This window comes from Pelmatolapia mariae, linkage group LG4 (genome assembly GCF_036321145.2).
Source record: "Pelmatolapia mariae isolate MD_Pm_ZW linkage group LG4, Pm_UMD_F_2, whole genome shotgun sequence".
In the NCBI taxonomy this organism is placed as follows: domain Eukaryota; kingdom Metazoa; phylum Chordata; class Actinopteri; order Cichliformes; family Cichlidae; genus Pelmatolapia; species Pelmatolapia mariae.
In genome coordinates this window covers 29,891,565-29,910,765 of record NC_086230.1, presented here as the reverse complement: position 1 = coordinate 29,910,765, position 19,201 = coordinate 29,891,565, and the positions used below count along the sequence as shown (strand labels likewise).

Here is a 19,201-nt window from a genome sequence, read left to right as displayed (position 1 = left end):
AAAAGTAGTGATATTGCGCCATGTAGTGATGGCCCGTTTATAGCTGAAGCTCGGGCGCATGTGTAAAAAAAATCAACACACTGCTTCAGAAACACTGTGCCAAGACGTCTGAACAGAGTCACATGATAAATGACCTCCGAAGCTTCATTCAGCACGTCACTGCTTCACTACCTCCCATATGGAAAAGATATATATAAATCATATAAAGTTTGTATCTGTCTTGTGTGAAACTTGTATGAAAAGCATACAAGAGTGAAAACAGATATAAGATCCCTAAAAAAATTATATAAATGAAACATGTATGTTTTGGATACTTACTAAAACAATATATGACAGTGGCCACTTTCATGAGTAAATCATGTAAGCCTTATATTATTACAAGCCTTATATGACGGGGCGACCGTGGCTCAGGGGGTTGGGGGGTTCGATCCCTGGGCTCTCTGTCCTGGTCGTTGTGTCCCTGGGCAAGACACTTTACTCTACCGCCTATTGGTGTTGGCCAGAGGGGCTGATAGTGCGATATGGCAGCCTCGCTTCTGTCAGTCTGCCCCAGGGCAGCTGTGGCTACGACTGTAGCTTGCCTCCACCAGTGTGTGAATGTGAGAGTACAATGCGCTTTGGGTGCCTTGAAAAGCGCTATATAAATGCAGTCCATTATTATGATTCACTATTTTTTCTATTTCTTTTCCATATGGGCTGATTCAATGGATTATAGGGAAGTATATCATAGGTGGGATTTGTGCTGTGTTTTGGTGGTGATTTTGTGTGAGAGATAGCGAACCAATGTGCAGCATAATTAGAAACATGGAGCCAGGAATAGAGGACGCTGTCTATTTCTAAATAAAAACCAGTTTATCAGCAATTCTGCTCCCAAGTCTAAAATGTACATAATAAATACACTATATAAATAGTTATAATTATATGTATATATAATAGAAGTTATAATATATTATATATAAACGTACCTGTCCACTGGTTCATTACACAATCAAGTGGAAGCAGGGACCTCACAGCATAAGCATACTCCTAACCTATTATAGGTTTGTGTTGTACATTGTTTTATATTAAAGTGTATTTTTTAATTTTCACTAGTAAAAAACATCAAGAACCCCCCTGTCAATTCAGCTCTGTAAAGTGGACAATCATAGTGTATCAGTTCATTAGAAGTTGTAGATGCAAGCTGTTCTTCTTATTTTTGGCCACCAGATGTCATCAAAGATGAATGTGTTGAAAAGCTTCGACTCATGAATCATTTTTCAATACAAGCTTCAGCGCTTCAGAAAGCTTCATATGGCCATCACTAGCACCATGTTCATTCTGTCTGACATTCTGTCTCTTGCTCTTGACGAAGGCGGTCACACTTTTCTCCTCTCCTCCTCTCCCTTAGCTTCCCTGCTTAGCCTCTTGTGTCCTTGTCTAGTCTCGTGTTTTTTGTATTACTTTTCCCTGGAACACTCTCTCACAGTCTGTTCTCTAAAACCTAAAAGAGGAATTATGGATTTGATCAACTGGTCCCTGAATGCAATTGACACCCTTTTCTCAACGAGAAGTCTGGGCTCGGGTGAGCCTGAGTGCTGAAGATATCTACCTATTCGGAACCATGATAACAGGGTTCTTGCTGATCGGACCTGGCTTGGCCCTGACTTATCGAAGAATTAAGAAAGCGGAACTGGCTGTTCAAACCCCCACAAGGCTGCCCGCTGGGATTGAAACGATGGGACGAGGCGTGAGTTTCTCAAAATGGGCTCATTGAGTGCAGCACGGATAAGATCTTGGAGAAGCTTACTGCTGCCGTGAATACTCAGAATAAGATCTCTGAGTGCAAACTGGATTACATCTTGGAGGGGCTCGCTCAGAATAACACCTCTGAGCGCAAATTGGATCACATCTTGGAGAAGCTCACTGTGGTCGTGAGTTCTCAGAATCGGCTCTTTGAGCACAAGAATGACAACATCACGGAGGGTAAGGTTGATAACATCATGGAGAAGCTCACGGCTCTGCAACGGGAGATTGAGAGACCAGTGTTGGACTGTTAGAACAGCTTTGAAATTCTCATGAGTTGTTCGCACTAAAGTAAAAACCACCATCACTTCATGCGGAGACCCCTTCGGCGCCAGCTGCGGTCTCTAGGCTGGAGCTGAACAACAACACCCAGATAACGACTGTGTTTAGACTGTTCTTCCCATTCTATGCAAGGCCACCTGGGTTGGCTGGAAGACTGTTTACTTAGCCTGGCAGGGCGAAGGACACTGTCTCAGCTGAACTCTGGACACATGTGTGTGTGTGTGTGTGTGTGTGTGTGCGTGTGTGTGTGTGTGTGTGTGAATGGGTGGATGACTGAATGTGTAAAGCGCTTTGGGGTCCTTAGGGACTAGTAAAGCGCTATACAAATACAGGCCATTTACCATTTACAGGCCAAGAAAAACTACATCTATTTTTTTGTTTTGTTTTTTGTTTTAGTTTTCATCTAGTATCTGCTGCCTATCATCAACCACAGATATAGCTTTTTAATTATATTCACTAAAACAATTCTGGATATTAACACATTTCACTGGATAAGTTAAAACTTTATATATCAACAGAGGGAAAATTTAAGGATACAAGTATTTATACAAAAAGAAACAGACTACATTTACATTATCATCATTACATGTGATTAGTGCTGCTGTTAAATTACCAGTGCAGTACACACACAGCAGACTGGTCAGACTGGTACAAGAATATTTCATCTGTTCTAAAATCTTTGCACCAGAACTTCATGTAATTACTGTGTAATAACAGAACTATATTACAGAAAAAAATGTCTATATCTGGAAGTAATTCTTAAATGCTCGACTCATGCTAACTGAAACTATGATCTGATCATAGTTTCAGTTAGCATGAGTCGAGCACTTCAGTGATCAATTATTTACAACTGTTTCATTGCAGTTTTTTTAATCATTCAGCAGATGGTTCTACCCTTTCTGCTTCCCTCTGTTTCTTCACCTCCATCTCCAGATAAATTGGAGTCTCCAGGACAGCCTTCTTTTTTTCTGATGTTGGCAAACCTTTATTCAGAGAGTCATGCATCTTCTGCCATGAGTCGATCTCTGAACTCCAAAGTGCAGCTCTGGCTCTGATGAATTGTGAGACTTCAGTCTCGCTGCCTTTAGCCAGACTAATACTGTCATTACGGATGGAGAAAATATCCATGCCGAGGAAGAGAGCATTAAGTGCAATGAGACCTGCTCTTGCTGACTTGGAGAGTGCAAGGGTCCCTTTGGCTGCTGCCTGACCAATATCTGGGATGTCTGAGGCAACCCTGGGTGCATTACGTAACGCTTGTCCTTTTTGAGCCACGACTTTCTCAGCACTCATGAGCAGCTCTTCAGTTTGTAACACCTTAACAGCAGAAGCTAAATCAACAAGTGCACCAATCCTCTTTCTAATAGGAACAGCTGTAGCTGCAATCTTGGCAACTACCATAACCATAACCATAACCATATTTTGGTCAACTGCGTCCAGTTTGGCGATGGTTTGACTGGTAACCTCCTCCAGACAACTCTGGAGACTCTGTACATCCTCCATAAAGTTCTTGAAGACTTCAGAGGCTTTCTTTCGTTGTGTAGCATTCACTCCAACCTCTGTTGCAGTGGTAACAATACTGTTGACTCCACTGGTGATTCCCAACCCGACTCCAGTCATTGTCAAAGCTAGAGAAACTCCTGCTGTGAAAGGACTTAATGCCAAACCAACAATGGACAGCACACCTCCAACTGCCCCCACAGAGCTGCCTGCCACACTGGAAATCTTTGCCCCCATATTCATTCTGTCTAACTGAACAGCTGTCTCCTCCAGCTCCTTTAGAAACTGCAGCATCGTGGGCTGTCGCTTGTCGAACTCACTAATGAACCCATGGCACGGTTTCTCCTGGAACAAGAACACCATTCGGAACTGCTCGTTCATCCTGAGAGAAGAAATTTAAAGTGGGGTGACAGATTTTAAAACTTTAGCCTGTTATAGCAATATTAACAATATTTAGGTTTAGTTTTTAAGGCTGCATGACCAACAAAAACATGTCATGTGTCCTACAAAACATTTTTTTGGTTGCCCCTGCAGCCCATGAACAAGACTAAAGGTTTAACCTCCTACCACCCGAACTCTTTCAAGTCATGCATTTTTAATTTCTCTTTCCTATTTGGGCTGATTGGGACCTGATGAATGTAAAAACAAAGAATTACCTGATTTTTGTTTCTGAGAGAAATGAGATTCACATATGAGGACATTCGTTTTAAATTTCGATAGAGCAGTGGCAGTATAATGTCCTCGTAAGTGGATATCAGGCCCTTGTAGAGCAAAATTCTGTATTTTGGTCTAGACAACCCAAAATGTGATCTCCACATATGTGGACGCCAGGTCCTAGGAGGTTAAGAAACATCTACATTGGCTTGACTTTACAGATCCAGAAGCTACATCATTTTTTTGTATAGTGTAGTGTCCAAACAAGCATATTTATCAGGGGTTTCGAACTCCAGGCCTCGAGGGGCGGAGTGTGTTGGCCCAGGGTGAGATCTAAAACCTGCAGGACACCGGCCCTCGAGGCCTGGAGTTCAAGATCCCTGATGCACTAGGAGTGAAACCGGTCTCACTGCAGCGGCAATGTCTACGTCACAGCACCAACATCAAAGGACATCTTATGCAGGCCTGTAGGACATCAGCAGTATTTGACCCCTGAGATTAAAAAAACAAAACAAGCTCTGCGCTGACACATATTTTGGAACAGAAAAACTCACCTGATCTCATCAAGGTGATTTACGTGATCAAGCATTCTCTGTATGTCATCCTCAGACAAATCCACATCAAGATCAACCACAGTTTCTACAGCCATCTTCAGACCAAAGTCACTGGAGCAGCTGTGAAGAACGCAGGTCAACTTATTTTATACAATAGATGATACTTAATGTGCAAAATTCCTTAATATTTTGTATATCATTTATTTGTTTACCTTTTGTCCAACTTCTCACAGATTATCTTGGAGGTCTGTATGTATCTGTCCAGCTGATATGCCAGCACTTCCACATTCTGGAGTTTGGGAAGGAAGAAGGCGTTGTCGTCTCTTTTAAACTCCAGCAGCAGTGGACAGATCAGTCGTGCAGCCATGATGACAGCCTGAACATACTCAGGACTGATCCCTTGTGGAAGGTGTAACACATGGTTCTCCTTGAACACATGCAGTGAGGTCACTGCCAGCTTCTCCACTGCATCCAGGAAGCTGCTGAGACTCTCCAGGCCACTTGCAGTGTCCTTCAACACTTTGACCAGCTCTTTCTCCAGCTCTGCACGCTTGCTGTCTACATTCACAGTCACCTTGTTCTTCATATACTCCACAAAGGCTTTACCTTTTTCCTCTGACTTAGTAACATGGTTGATGTTTAGGTCAAGTGCTTCAAGTCTATCTTTGATATCCCTCATCATTTCTACCTCGGTGTCTCTGCAGGGCATCCATTTAGAGAACATCTCACAGAATGCTCTCACTGTGTGGATGTAGGTGAGGGTGCCTGTGGTGTAGCGGCACAAGGTCTCCTGTAGCTCCTTTCTGTAACACAAAGCATCATCTGTTTGTGAGGTTTCTATGGGGAATTCAAACAAAACTTGTACATGACAGCTCGGTTGCAGAGCTCAGTATAAAGTGCACTACACAACAACTTTAACAGTTTAAACGCTTTTTTTTAATGTTTGAATGGACTAGAGTGTAACCCAAATATTATAAGACCTTCCTCAACTTTCACTCACAGCAATTTAATGTGACATTTTTATCTCAAAGTGTTGAGCCTCACTGCCCACCTCCTCTACAGTTCAGCTTTAGTTTGCTAATATTAGATTAGCAAAGTGTGAATCCACAAATCACTCATGTCCACAAAATGACCCAGCACAGCACAGAGTCCAACACAAACGCAAAAATTGTCAAGGTCCTGGGTCTGAGCGACCCAGGATCCCTGTGCAGTTATGGACTTGTTATTGTGTATTTGTAAGCCTATGCTTCTGTTCCGGTGTTCCTCTTATTGCATGTGTAGGCGTGTGTAGGTATGTGTGCGTATATGTGTGTGTGGATGCCAAGCACCTGCAGGCTTGATGGGTGTGGTCCTGCTAAAGGATTGGCCACGCCTGAACCTACACACACCTGCTGCTGATCAGGCTCGTCGGGGGAGCTATTTAGGAGACCGATGGAGCTCCCACCGACGCGGGATCATTGCGTGAGACTTCACGTCAGTCTTAGCTCAGTTAAAGTCTGTGAGTGTATGCCTACTGGAATACAGTGTCTTGACGGCTGCCTCTGTTATTTTCCCCTCAGGAGGAGCGTGGAACATCGGAGGGCAGCAGGCACGGGGTGTGTGTACACACAAGAGTGGAGAACACGGAGCACGGACTTTTTGAGAAGACACGACATGGGAGTCACGGGAGAGCACCGGGATTCATTGTTATTGTTTCTTTCAATGTAAATAAGCACACTGCTTAGACACAGAGTACCGCGACTGGGTCCTCCTTCCCCACATCCCGACAGAAATGATTCAGCTTCAGATTTTATTTTGCTAGTAGTACTAAACGGGTAGCACTTTGTCCGCAATAGCTAATATTAGAGGTTTTCTACTAAAAACTCAATTCGTGGAAGAATTTTTGTTTAATCTTGGGCTAACATGATCTTGCCTGCAAGCTTATTGAATAGCTGCCTATCGAATGAAGCAAAATACTGGTTTTCAGCGCATATTGTCAATGAATTATCCCTGAGCTTATGTTGTACTTGGTAATTTAGCATTTGAAAATGGCTTTATCAGCTAAAGTTACAAATTAACCATCAATACATTTACACGTCCACAGTGGCATTTGGTCAGATTATTTCCATTTTTGGATGCTTGATGCCTGAGCTGATAGAAACTGACAACTAAGGATTGACAGGTTCTCAGTTACACCTGTACAATACTGAGCTATGCCTGATTGGATGAACAGACGTGAGCTGTCTGCCCAAGTTCCTTTATCTCAAACCAATGGTGGTGAAAGTTCATCACACCAGATGCGTCTGATTTGTATAAATTAGACGGGGCATACATTTTGAGCAAATGAGGAGCAGGCTACAAAACACAGTGTGTCGATGTGCCTGATACTCAGGCATTAAATACATGTACTGATCTCTTAGTTAATATTCAACATTATATGGTAATGGTAAATGGCCTGTATTTGTATAGCGCTTTACTAGTCCCTAAGGACCCCAAAGCGCTTTACACATTCAGTCATCCACCCATTCACACACACACATTCACACACTGGTGATAGCAAGCTATATGTAGCCACAGCCACCCTGGGGCGCACTGACAGAGCCGAGGCTGCCAGACACTGGCACCACCGGGCCCTCTGACCACCACCAGAGGGCCCAGTGCTCTATATACACAATAGAGCATCATAAAATTACAGGGTAGTCATGCGCAAGTCTCATTGTGTACTAAAGGGCTTGGTGAGACATCATCACATCCAGTCAAGTCCGGCCACTGGTCCTGTTCCTAAACGATTCTTATAAAGTCGCTGGATGTGTCTTTAAAATCGTTTCTTCCGTGTTTTGTTCTAGTCTGTCACTTAATCAGTACATATATGTATTTCACTACATGTACTCTAAAAGTTTTCCGTGCACCATGAGCCGCCTTACCTTGCCTCAGACATCTTCTTCTTCTCAGTGTGTTGTGTTCAGGTCCTCGCGGAGGTCTCACCTTTATCTGGACAAAAGTAACAAGAACAGGATGGATATGAAGCCCGCAGTCCAGCTGTTGTAGAAATTAACAAGCTCTCAATACCACACCTCGAGTGGACCTGCTGAAATAACTGCATACCCACTCAGTCTTTAAACTGCTCGGTCACAAAAGTTTCGTTTTCCTTTCTCCATATTATGAGCCACACCAGTCAGCTGACTTTTCTTTGTCCCAATTCTCAGCCAAGGATTTATCCGATGCTGCTTTTTTTTTTTTTTTTTATCCACGTTTGCCTTCCAAATGAACTCGAACACTCCACCTCAAAGTACGGGGGGAAACAGATGTACTGAACATATCTTTATAAAAACTTCTATGTCAGCAGTTGGATGACTGATCGCCAAACAATCCTGAATACTTCATATATTTCATGAACTTTGGGAGGACATCACTGACTTTGCTTTTCTGTGTGCGTTTAACTCCAATCTCTGTTGAACTCATTGATGAATTGTAAGCATTATGTTTCTTGGAACAACAACACCATCCGGAAGTTTGGGTCCATCCTTGTCAGGGGAAACAGATATTTATTTTAGATTTCACATCTAGTTTTGGTTTCAAGTTTAGTTTTAGTTAAATATAATAGCCTTGGGGGAGCTGTTCATGGTCACAGAAAGAGAGATCTGAGGGAGGTGGTGAAAGTAAAAATATTCCAAACCAGTTTTTATTTTGTTATTTTTACAAAGTTGAGACTGAAGGGGGGAAACACTTCAACTTTATCATTTTAAAACATACATTACAACATGATAAAGTCTGCAAAACCTGAGGTTTCAGTACTAGGGCTGGGTATCGTCACTGATTTCTAGAATCGATTCAATTCCGATTCACAAGGTCCCGAATCGATTCGATCCACGATTCAATTTAATTCGATTTGATTCAATTCGATTTGAATCTGGGAAATTCTGACAGTCAGAAATATTATAATTCAGATCAGTACATTTACATATTTTTGTATCAATAAAAACGGAAGCTGACACTTGCAAGACTTTATTAAAGGTGTAAGCGTCACAGCAGATGCCTTTGTGTCAAAGTAGCTGAAGATAAAACACAGAAAAACATGAAGGTGATTTTTCCTGGCCTGGGATTTTATAAAAAATATTCTGCAGTACATCACAAACGAAAGAAAACCATTAATCAACATATGAACGTTACCTCTGACGTTACAGCGATTTTATTAGAGACACGGTTAAGCGTTTTGCATTTTGCATAATTTTAAAAAGTTTGAATTGGTTCAGTATTGAACAGCAGAAATTAGGTTTTGTTTTCGGAAGAATGTAAAAGGGGGAAAAAACAGCGGCCGACAGCGCTGTAAACAACGGTAGACTTGTGCGTAACAAGCAAGCGAATAATGAAGAAAACTGATTTTTAGACGGGAAACTGTTCTTGCAGTACAGAGAGAGAGAGAGAGAGAGAGAGAGCGAGAGAGAGAGAGAGAGAGAGAGAGCTGTGCATCGTGGTGGAAGCAAAACAGTAAAAGTCAGAGTGAATTCATGACGATGTTTATGTGAAGCGTAGTTTGGAGCTTCTTTTGCTGCTGGTTCGGTCAATATTGTTCGGAGAGAGATCAAACTAACAGCTTTAATATATGAGCGCAAAAAGGTCGTGAACACAAAGCGCGGACCCGCCGACAGATCATAATCAGCGAGCTGTCGGCTTTCAGCCCCGACCGTGTCCGTGCCGTCAGGTGAGAAAGGCGACATCTCACTGATTCTGATCCGCGGGTCGCGCTGTGTGTTTAGTCTTTGTGCAGAATCCGTGTACCTGCTCTCATTTACTGTCTTAGCTGTTTGGTGGTTGTTGAAATTTTGTGAGGTTTCACCAGAGATTCTGGCATTTCAGGCAAAATAAATTTATATTAAAAAAATCGATTCAGGATTTTAATGAATTGATTTCACGTTATCCAAGCCAGAATAGATTTTAATCGATAAATCCATTATAAAAACGCACCCCTATTCAGTACAAATTACCTGATTTCATCGAGCTGATTAATGTGACAAAGCATGTCTTGTGTGTCACTTTCAGGCAAATCCGTGAAGAGGTCTATCTGACTAATGTTCTTCATCAGGGGAAAGTGTAACCACGGTAACGTCTGACCCCACTTCCGCCAATCCCTTTGTTGTGGCGGGAATGAACCCTGTATAAATTCCGGGTCAATCAGCTGCACGTTCCCTGCTCCTCAGGTTGCTGTTGTCCCTGTGGTGGCGTACTTGTCACATGTCGACAAATTATACACTACATACCAGTTGACAGCGTGCAATAACCCGGCCGATTTATTCATCTTTACACCACCTCGCAATCGAATCAACGGTGAGTTATTTGTTTGTTTGGTTTAATGAAAATGCGGAGCCGCGGTCGCGCAGTCTAAAACGCCGGTAAGCTAATGCTAGGCTAGTGACAGTAAGTGCAATTACTAGTTTTATTTATTGAATATTGTTGTTTTTGTTTATTCCACTATGGCCGAATGTTGAATTAACGTATCAAGAGTTGATCGAGTGATTTGATTTTTGTAGTTTTGTCCGTTTTGGATGTTTTTTGTTACTTTTTTGATTAAATGCCAAAACGGCCTATGAGACTTTTGCATTGAGTTAAATTCCATTTAGATTATTGAACTTGTTGCGCAACATCTGTAATTAAATGCGTTTTGTAAATGTATTTGATAAGCTTTGGATAATGTTTATTAGCCTAATTGCTAATATACTTTGATGGGACCCATGAGAATGTTGTTTTGTAATTGTAATTTTTAAAGTCATAAGAGATGTTTTGGTTATTGATTGTTGTATGAAACATGGCATTAATTACTTGACGTTGTTATTTATGGATTTATTTTGTCACAGCAGTAGAATGCTGTTTCATTTTCTTCTGTGAATGAAAATTTATGTTTTTGACCTTGTTTAGGTTAGTTTTTTTTTTTTTTTTTTTCTTTTTTTCTTCCCCGCGATCAGCCCTGATCAGCGCGGGATGGCGAGCCACCCGACCACCGCTGCATTGCGGTAGGACTTGCGAACCTTTGGATTCAACTGAACTGTTGACACATGACCTCTCACAGGTCAATGAAACTAAAGTGATCTCATACTGGACTAAACCTCATCCCACCTCCTTTTGGAACCTAATAAGCTGTTTTATATTGTCAACATTGTTTTTGTTTGTGATATATGCATATATATATTTTTTTGTACATCTGTCTATATATTTCTCATAACAAACATAATATATATATATTTTTTAGCTCTATTTTGGTTTCCCGTGTTTTATTCACACACACACTTCTGATTGCTCATTTTCTATGAAGCTGCAGTCAGGCGCCCTGGTCCTTTACCACGTTACAAAAGTCTCTCATGCAGCTGCTGAAGACACAATGCAAAATAAGTTTATACATAGTGTGGTTTTTTTTTTTTTTTTGCATTCCAGTGAAATGTAATTTTACATTTACTCAAACATTTTGCAGATCACCTTGGAGGTCAGTATGACATTTCCGCCCTGTTTGACATTTATGCTAGAAAAGTTCCCAGTTATGGACACCTTATTTCTGACAGGTTCACTGAAAAGATTTTTATACTCAACATCTGTTAATCACCCTAAATTACTGTAGGAGTACACAGTTGACAAATGTATCAGCAGTCATCGTATTCCTCATTGATCTCATTCAATGGTAAACTGCATCCTATGAGCAAACAAATGAATTGTTTACAGTCAAACCAGAAATGAACATTTTCAAAATCATTCCAGCTCTGCAGTGATCACAAATCTTCTGTGCAGAGTGGTTTCAGTTCGGCAGGGCGTCATAAATGTCTCTTCCAGTTGTTTCCGTCACTGTCCATAAGACCAGAGTCCAAAGGTATGTAGAATAGGAATTCAAACATACTAGTTGGTTTTGTTGTTTGTCAACATGGGTCTCAGCTCTCTTCAAAGCTGCAGGCCTGTCACCACTCCTGTTTTATGGCCTCTATCAATCCCCATCACCTCATTTCAGGCCTTTATCCTGTGAGGGATACTTATGGCTCCTCTACTGTCCATTCATCTCTGCAGAAAACCCCTCTGTGGAAAAGGTGTTGAATCCAGTTGTCTTACTGCTGTTATGATCCCACCTGTTGAGTCACTTCAGCAGTCTTATAGAAGTGGTCATGAAGCAAATGACAAGAACAATGACACAAAGGAAGACCCTGTTCAGAGTTTCATTGTATGCCTAGTACAGTGACACAGCCCTAGGTGATGTTCATAGGAATTTGCTGCCGTCACCACTAGTGTTGGTCAAGTTACTGGAAAAAAGTAATCAGTAACTGATTACTTCCCAAAAAGTAATCCCGTTACTTTACTGATTACTTATTTTCAAAAGTAATTAATTAATTAGTTACTTTTTAAAAACATGATTTACAACTTGAATAGGTGATAAAGCGATGGATCTTTCAGCCCAATTCTACTTTTTCTGCATAATCCATCATACAAAATGTAATCAAATGGAAAAGTCTCTTTTTAAAACTTGTTTTATTAGTTTTAATCTCTTAACTTTATGCATCAAGCAAAAATTTAATTATATGCAGCACCAGGTATTACCCCGTCGTCCTCTGCTACAAACATTTTCAGCGAGTGTATGAACACACTGCAGGGCTGACATCATCTATCTACATTTACACTTGAAAAAGGTCTGTGTGTGATATTGTTGCATATTTGTCTGTTTGATACGTTTTAGATTATAAAACTTGTGGATATGCATATTACATATTTACACACACAGAAGCAGACAGGATAAGACTAGCGTCATATTTGAGACAGTAGCCAGGGCCGGACTGTTTCTGAAACCTCCATTTTCATTGTGCAACAACACGGCAGCAGAGGACAATTTGATTTTGTCTTGGTAATAAATCACTACTGGAAATCACAGGACTCAGATCAACACACGATCTGCTCAACGATCTGTGCCACAGTAAATGCAGTGCTAATTTTAAAACTCTCACATATTTGGACAATCTATAATCTTCTTGTTCATTGAAGTAAACACACAGAGCAGCAGTGGATCTTTTAAAATGTGTTTCTTTATTTTCATTTGCTGCTAACTGCAAGGTTTTTATTCGTAGTTTTTGTAGTAGGAAGCACGGCAAAAACTACAAATAAAAAAAGTGCAGTTAACAAATGTAGTGCTCTCCACTATGTAAAACCCTCACCTGAATTTTTAGGGTTTTCAGTTAAAGCCAATTAAATGAAACCCAAAAATTCAACCCCAACAATCAAATGATCCCCTGTGAGCAAGCACTCTGGCAACGGTGGAGAGAAAAAACTCCCTTTTAACAGGAAGAAACCTCTGGCAGAACCAGGCTCAGGGAGGGGCGGTCTTCTGCCATGACTGGTTGGGGTGTGAGGGGCAAAATAAAATCAAACATAAAGGAGAGCACAGAATATTTATGACAGGTTGGTGGGCTGTGGCTGGAGTCCAAAAGATGCTCGAGTCCCACCTGAGGTGGTATGGACACGTGATTCGAAGCGATCACAATGGCTATGAGGATCGACCCAGAAGGGCGCCGGCCTCGAGGCAGACTGGAGAAACGGTGGATGGACAAAATCAAGGAAGACATTAAGACCGTCAACGCATCACCTGAGGACGCCTTGGACAGAAGCAAATGGAGAAACCTTTGCCGAAGAGTGGACCCTGCACCAGCGGGAACAACGCCAGGATGAAGGTGGACTGTGGCTGGAAAACATCATTACTGTTTTTTAACCCTGGAGAACCCATGGGGTCAAATTTGACCGCATGGTTTCCCTAGAAAACCAATGGGGTCGGCTCTGACCCCATGAGTTCTCCAGGGTTAATTATAGCTCTGTGGGATCATGATAATAATCATGATCCCACAGAGTGGGACATTCACTTTAGCCGAAAAGCTTTGAGATGGCCCAGCAAGCTGCAGGAACAACAATGGCAAGACCTAAACCTACTTTAAGTAGGCGTTTGGCACCATGACACCACGAACCATGGGTCTCAGCCTCCTCGGCTTCAGGAGCATTGCTATTTATTATACACTGTGCTTCTTCCACTAAGGGCTGATGATTTTCCACAGTTTTCCTGAGTTCTGTGTTTTCTTTTGTAATATTTTCGTACCCTCTTCTAAGTTTTGCATTTTCTTCCCTGAGTATTGTGTCTTCTTCTGTAAAATATTCGTACACTATTCTGAGTTGTGCATTCTGTTCCCTGAGTTGTGCGTCTCCTTTTGTAATATTTTCGTACCCTCTTCTGAGTTTTGCATTTTCTCTCATGAGTTCTGCGTTTTTTGTTTTTATATTTTCGTACCTTGTTGTGAGTTCTGTGTTTTCTTCCCACATTTTTTTTATCTCTTCCCTTTGAGCTCTCCTACTTTCTTTAAACTCTTGGCTGATTTGATTTCTCTCCCTTTTAACGCTAGACAGCTGAGTAGAAATTGTACTGTTGTACTCAGAACTTAGAATTACTAATTCATGAAGCTGAGCCGCTCTCATATTGAAAACCTGAAGCCGTAGCCTGAGTGTTTCCAATCCATTATTGTTTCCAGAAGGTAAGTTATTTAATGATTCCCGTGACATTTTTTAAAGGTTTAAAGCACGGTGTCAAGAGTTAAATACGTATTAGCTTTGTCTAAAACAAATGGCTGTTTCTGAAAATGCTCCAATGTAAACTGTTTAAGCAGCTCCCCTATTTAAGGACTCAGAGAACGTGAAGTCGACCGTGACGTCAGAATGGTCCTGTGTGAAGATCAAAGGATCAAAGAGCGGGGGGGCGTTCCAAGATGGCCGAGTAAGTACACGCCTACTGCCGAGCTTAGCAAATGTAACCCTATGGCTGTGTCCCAATTCCGGGTATGCACGCTTGAAGTACGCATTTCAAGTGCGAATACGTCACCGCCACGCGACGACGGCTGTCCCAATTCAAAGTGTACTTCAAATGCATACTGCAAATGCTCCGTCGATTTCCCCAAATATCAAGCTTGGTCCGGTGCACGCTTCGTGGTCCCATATATCCCACAATTCATAGCGCAGCGGTGGGTGTGGATAATTTTGCCGCAAAATACGGCAGAAGGGAGCGGCTGAAGAGTGAACTGTTAAAAGTAAGTACTGAATATGATGTCACTTATTTATGTTTAATAATGAAGAACATTAAAACATTACTGTTGGCCACATGTCGGCAAAGTTATGTGACATTAGTGATGTTTGCACTTTCAGCGTTAACTTGGTTTTAAAATGGAGAGTGTCACAGGCTGCATCCGCGTTGGCCGAGGGGGGGACATACGCTGTTATCGCGATAACATGCGAGAATTCCCGGGGCAGGTAGTACGGACGCATGCTAACGGCTAACAGCTCAATGTCTCTGCTGCAGAGTTGTTCTTTCACAGTGATGTGCCCAGGTTTACACCATCTGTCATTCACAAACACTGCCAGTCCCCCTCCTTTCCTCTTACCGCTCTCTGTCGTCCTGTCCGCTCGCAGCAGCTGGAATCCCGGTAGTGTCACCCTCGTGTCCGGAGTTAGCGGTGTTAGCCACGACTCCGTTAGCATCATGATGCTACATTGCCGGTACTCCCTCTGTGACCAGGTTAGCACGTGAGCTCATCCATTTTATTGGGCAAAGACCGTACATTTCCAATAATTACAGAAGGAAGAGATAGTCGATAACGTCTTCTTCTCGGCCGACGGCGCTCCTTCCCAGCACGACACCCCCGTCTTTTCCTCCTCAGCTCGCTGGGAATGTCGGGTCTGTCCGCCGGCAGTACCGCTGCGGGATGCAGCGCTAACAGCTGATCCTTACTGTAAACAAAGGATCCCTGCTCTGGGTCCCCAGACACGGGTAAAAAAGTAGAAAAAAAACTAAGAAAAACGACCAGAACTAGCACAAAACGGTAGAACATGGTTGCAGAGTCTAATTACTAATACGTTAGTTATAAAAAATTACGAGAAGAAAAGATAAGAAAGAAATAAACTCAGAATGAGCAGAGCTGCTGTAACAGGCTGCCACACACGGGGGCGCCGGAAGTCAATGATGTTTTATGTTACATAAAATTGACTTGTGGATCACTTAACAAAATGCTATGAAAACTATTACCATTTGTAGTAATTACAAATTATTTGAATGTATGTAATTCTTTGTATTACACCCCCTGGCATATGTTAATTTTGCTCTGGTTGTATACGCGTTCTGTATACTGTTTCTCAATAAAGTTTAATAATAATTTAAAAAAAAAGGATCAAAGAGCACTGTGGATCATTCTGCGCATGCTCAGATGATACATAATGAAATGAAATTCACTTTTAAATACTTTGCTATCTAACAAAGGTGACTTCCCTCTAACAAAGGTGGATTTTGCAACACCTGGTGGTGATTCACCGTTATCAACCCTTAAGCTCGTGAATTGGCTCTCTAGCTTTTACGTTTCTGATCGATTGCTACTGTTGTCTATCGCATATGTATTATTTGGAACCCAGCTTACCTGTAAAAATAGAGAAACAGCAGGTATCAGGAACTACCTGGTGCGCCAGCTCTGCACTACTCTTCTAGCGAGGTGTCGGCTACTGATGTGTAAGACACCGAGCGCCCTCTGCTGGCGGAACTTATATTACAGCAAAATAGACACAAAGAGTAGTTTTTCCCAAAAGGAAGTGACATGAAGCATAAAAATAAAATGGGGGGCTGCAATTTTCATGTATTCATCTATATCATGGTGCCACACATGCCCAAAACTTAACTTAGCATATTAAATAAATGTGAATGACTAGAAAAAGTTGTTTCCTAAAGAAAACTGCCCAAAATCAAAATATATAACTCCAAAATAAAGTTTATTTAAAGCCACTGAGATTACAGTGATCCTGAAATATATGTACATGTGCTTTGCAGTACATTAGGCAGGTCAGTTCTTTTTTAAGGCCACATATTACTGAATAATCGATGGATCCACATCCATGAGCACATTTCTCCATTTGTTTTACGTTGAGCTTGAGCGAGATTTCGGTGTGTTTTTGTTTTTTTTTAAAAGGGGGGGGGAGCAAGAAAAAGCAATAACAAAAAAACTAAAACACTTTCTGTGTTTGTGTGTGTGTGTTTGTGTGTGTGTCACCGTTCTCACCTCCGTGCGGGCGGGTACATGGACGGGGCGGACGCTTGCTGACTGGCGACGATGGCAGAGAACGAAAGGCCTGAAACGAAGGATGTCAGAACTGCAACAGAGAGGCTCGCACACGCCACTCATTAAAAGCAGCTGCAGGCTCAGAGGGCTCAGCGAGATGAGGTGGGCGGGCTCAAAGGGCCAAAGTGGGCGGGAAGATCCAGAAGATCCCTTTCCAGCTGTGAATCATGGGAGGAGGGATCAGCTTGGTTTGGGGTAACCTGCAGCACCAGGTATTACCCTGTCCTCTGCTACAAACATTTTCAGCGAGTGTATGAACACACTGCAGGGCTGACATCACACTGCAGGGCTGACATCATCTATCTACATTTACACCTGAAACAGGTCTGTGTGTGATATTGTTGCATATTTGTCTGTTTGATACATGTTTTAGATGATAAAACTTGTTTGCATTTTAGACAAAGATAATAAAGATATTACAAAAAGTATTGTTTAAATTATGGTTTCATTTATAAAGGGAAAAACACTCTCCAAACCTGCCCTATCTGCAAAAGTAACTGCCTCCTAAACCTAATAACTGGTTGTTCCACCCTCTGCAGCAGGAACTGCAATCACGTGTTTGTGATCCTTCATCCAGATCATCAACCTTTCTGACTGAAGGTCATTTCTGCCAGCAGGACTTTCATCAGCACCACAACACTTACAGTGGCTTGCAAAAGTATTCGGCCCCCTTGAACTTTTCCACATTTTGTCACATTACAGCCACAAACATGAATCAATTTTATTGGAATTCCACGTGAAAGACCAATACAAAGTGGTGTACACGTGAGAAGTGGAACGAAAATCATACATGATTCCAAACATTTTTTACAAATAAATAACTGAAAAGTGGGGTGTGCATAATTATTCAGCCCCCTGAGTCAATATTTGTAGAACCACCTTTTGCTGCAATTACAGCTGCCAGTCTTTTAGGGTATGTCTCTACCAGCTTTGCACATCTACAGACTGAAATCCTTGCCCATTCTTCTTTGCAAAACAGCTCCAGCTCAGTCAGATTAGATGGACAGCGTTTGTGAACAGCAGTTTTCAGATCTTGCCACAGATTCTCGATTGGATTTAGATCTGGACTTTGACTGGGCCATTCTAACACATGGATATGTTTTGTTTTAAACCATTCCATTGTTGCCCTGGCTTTATGTTTAGGGTCGTTGTCCTGCTGGGAGGTGAACCTCCGCCCCAGTCTCAAGTCTTTTGCAGACTCCAAGAGGTTTTCTTCCAAGATTGCCCTGTATTTGGCTCCATCCATCTTCCCATTAACTCTGACCAGCTTCCCTGTCCCTGCTGAAGAGAAGCACCCCCAGAGCATGATGCTGCCATCACCATATTTGACAGTGGGGATGGTGTGTTCAGAGTGATGTGCAGTGTTAGTTTTCCGCCACACATAGCGTTTTGCATTTTGGCCACAAAGTTCCATTTTGGTCTCATCTGACCAGAGCACCTTCTTCCACATGTTTGCTGTGTCCCCCACATGGCTTGTAGCAAACTGCAAATGGGACTTCTTATGGTTTTCTGTTAACAATGGCTTTCTTCTTGCCACTCTTCCATAAAGGCCAACTTTGTGCAGTGCACGACTAATAGTTGTCTTATGGACAGATTCCCCCACCTGAGCTGTAGATCTCTGCAGCTCGTCCAGAGTCACCATGGGCCTCTTGGCTGCATTTCTGATCAGCGCTCTCCTTGTTCGGCCTGTGAGTTTAGGTGGACGGCTTTGTCTTGGTAGGTTTACAGTTGTGCCATACTCCTTCCATTTCTGAATGATGGCTTGAACAGTGCTCCGTGGGATGTTCAAGGCTTGGAAAATCTTTTTGTAGCCTAAGCCTGCTTTAAATTTCTCAATAACTTTATCCCTGACCTGTCTGGTGTCTAAATCCAATCAAGAATCTGTGGCAAGATCTGAAAACTGCTGTTCACAAACGCTGTCCATCTAATCTGACTGAGCTGGAGCTGTTTTGCAAAGAAGAATGGGCAAGGATTTCAGTCTCTAGATGTGCAAAGCTGGTAGAAACATACCCTAAAAGACTGGCAGCTGTAATTGCAGCAAAAGGTGGTTCTACAAAGTATTGACTCAGGGGGCTGAATAATTACGCACACCCCACTTTGCAGTTATTTATTTGTAAAAAATGTTTGGAATCATGTATGATTTTCATTCCACTTCTCACGTGTACACCACTTTGTATTGGTCTTTCACGTGGAATTCCAATAAAATTGATTCGTGTTTGTGGCTGTAAAGTGACAAAATGTGGAAAAGTTCAAGGGGGCCGAATACTTTTGCAAGCCACTGTAATGCTAAACACA

General features: G+C 42.0%; 1 protein-coding gene and 1 long non-coding RNA gene across 2 annotated transcripts; one reads left to right on the top strand and one right to left on the bottom strand.

Annotated features, from left to right (window-relative positions):
• Positions 1–2,937: 2,937 nt before the first annotated feature.
• Positions 2,938–9,841, bottom strand: LOC134626783 (uncharacterized). The gene is made up of 5 exons (XM_063472707.1): positions 9,737–9,841; positions 7,676–7,742; positions 4,985–5,575; positions 4,773–4,892; positions 2,938–3,946 (listed from the first exon to the last, which is right to left on the bottom strand). Exons 2-5 carry the CDS (start codon positions 7,687–7,689, stop codon positions 2,938–2,940), a joined length of 1,734 nt encoding a protein of 577 aa, XP_063328777.1. The 5' UTR covers positions 7,690–7,742; positions 9,737–9,841.
• A 98-nt stretch (positions 9,842–9,939) lies between these two features.
• LOC134625576 (uncharacterized) lies at positions 9,940–11,000 on the top strand. Its single transcript, XR_010093736.1, has 2 exons — positions 9,940–10,076; positions 10,665–11,000. It is a non-coding gene; the product is annotated as an uncharacterized LOC134625576 (long non-coding RNA).
• The last annotated feature ends 8,201 nt before the right edge of the window (positions 11,001–19,201 follow it).

Bases quoted from the DNA above. Each gene is read 5' to 3' on its own strand.
- LOC134626783 (XM_063472707.1), bottom strand. The intron at 4,893-4,984 runs GTAAACAAATAA...CGTTCTTCACAG, and splicing joins TGTGAGAAGTTGGACAAAAG to CTGCTCCAGTGACTTTGGTC. The intron at 3,947-4,772 runs GTGAGTTTTTCT...TTCTTCTCTCAG, and splicing joins AATCACCTTGATGAGATCAG to GATGAACGAGCAGTTCCGAA.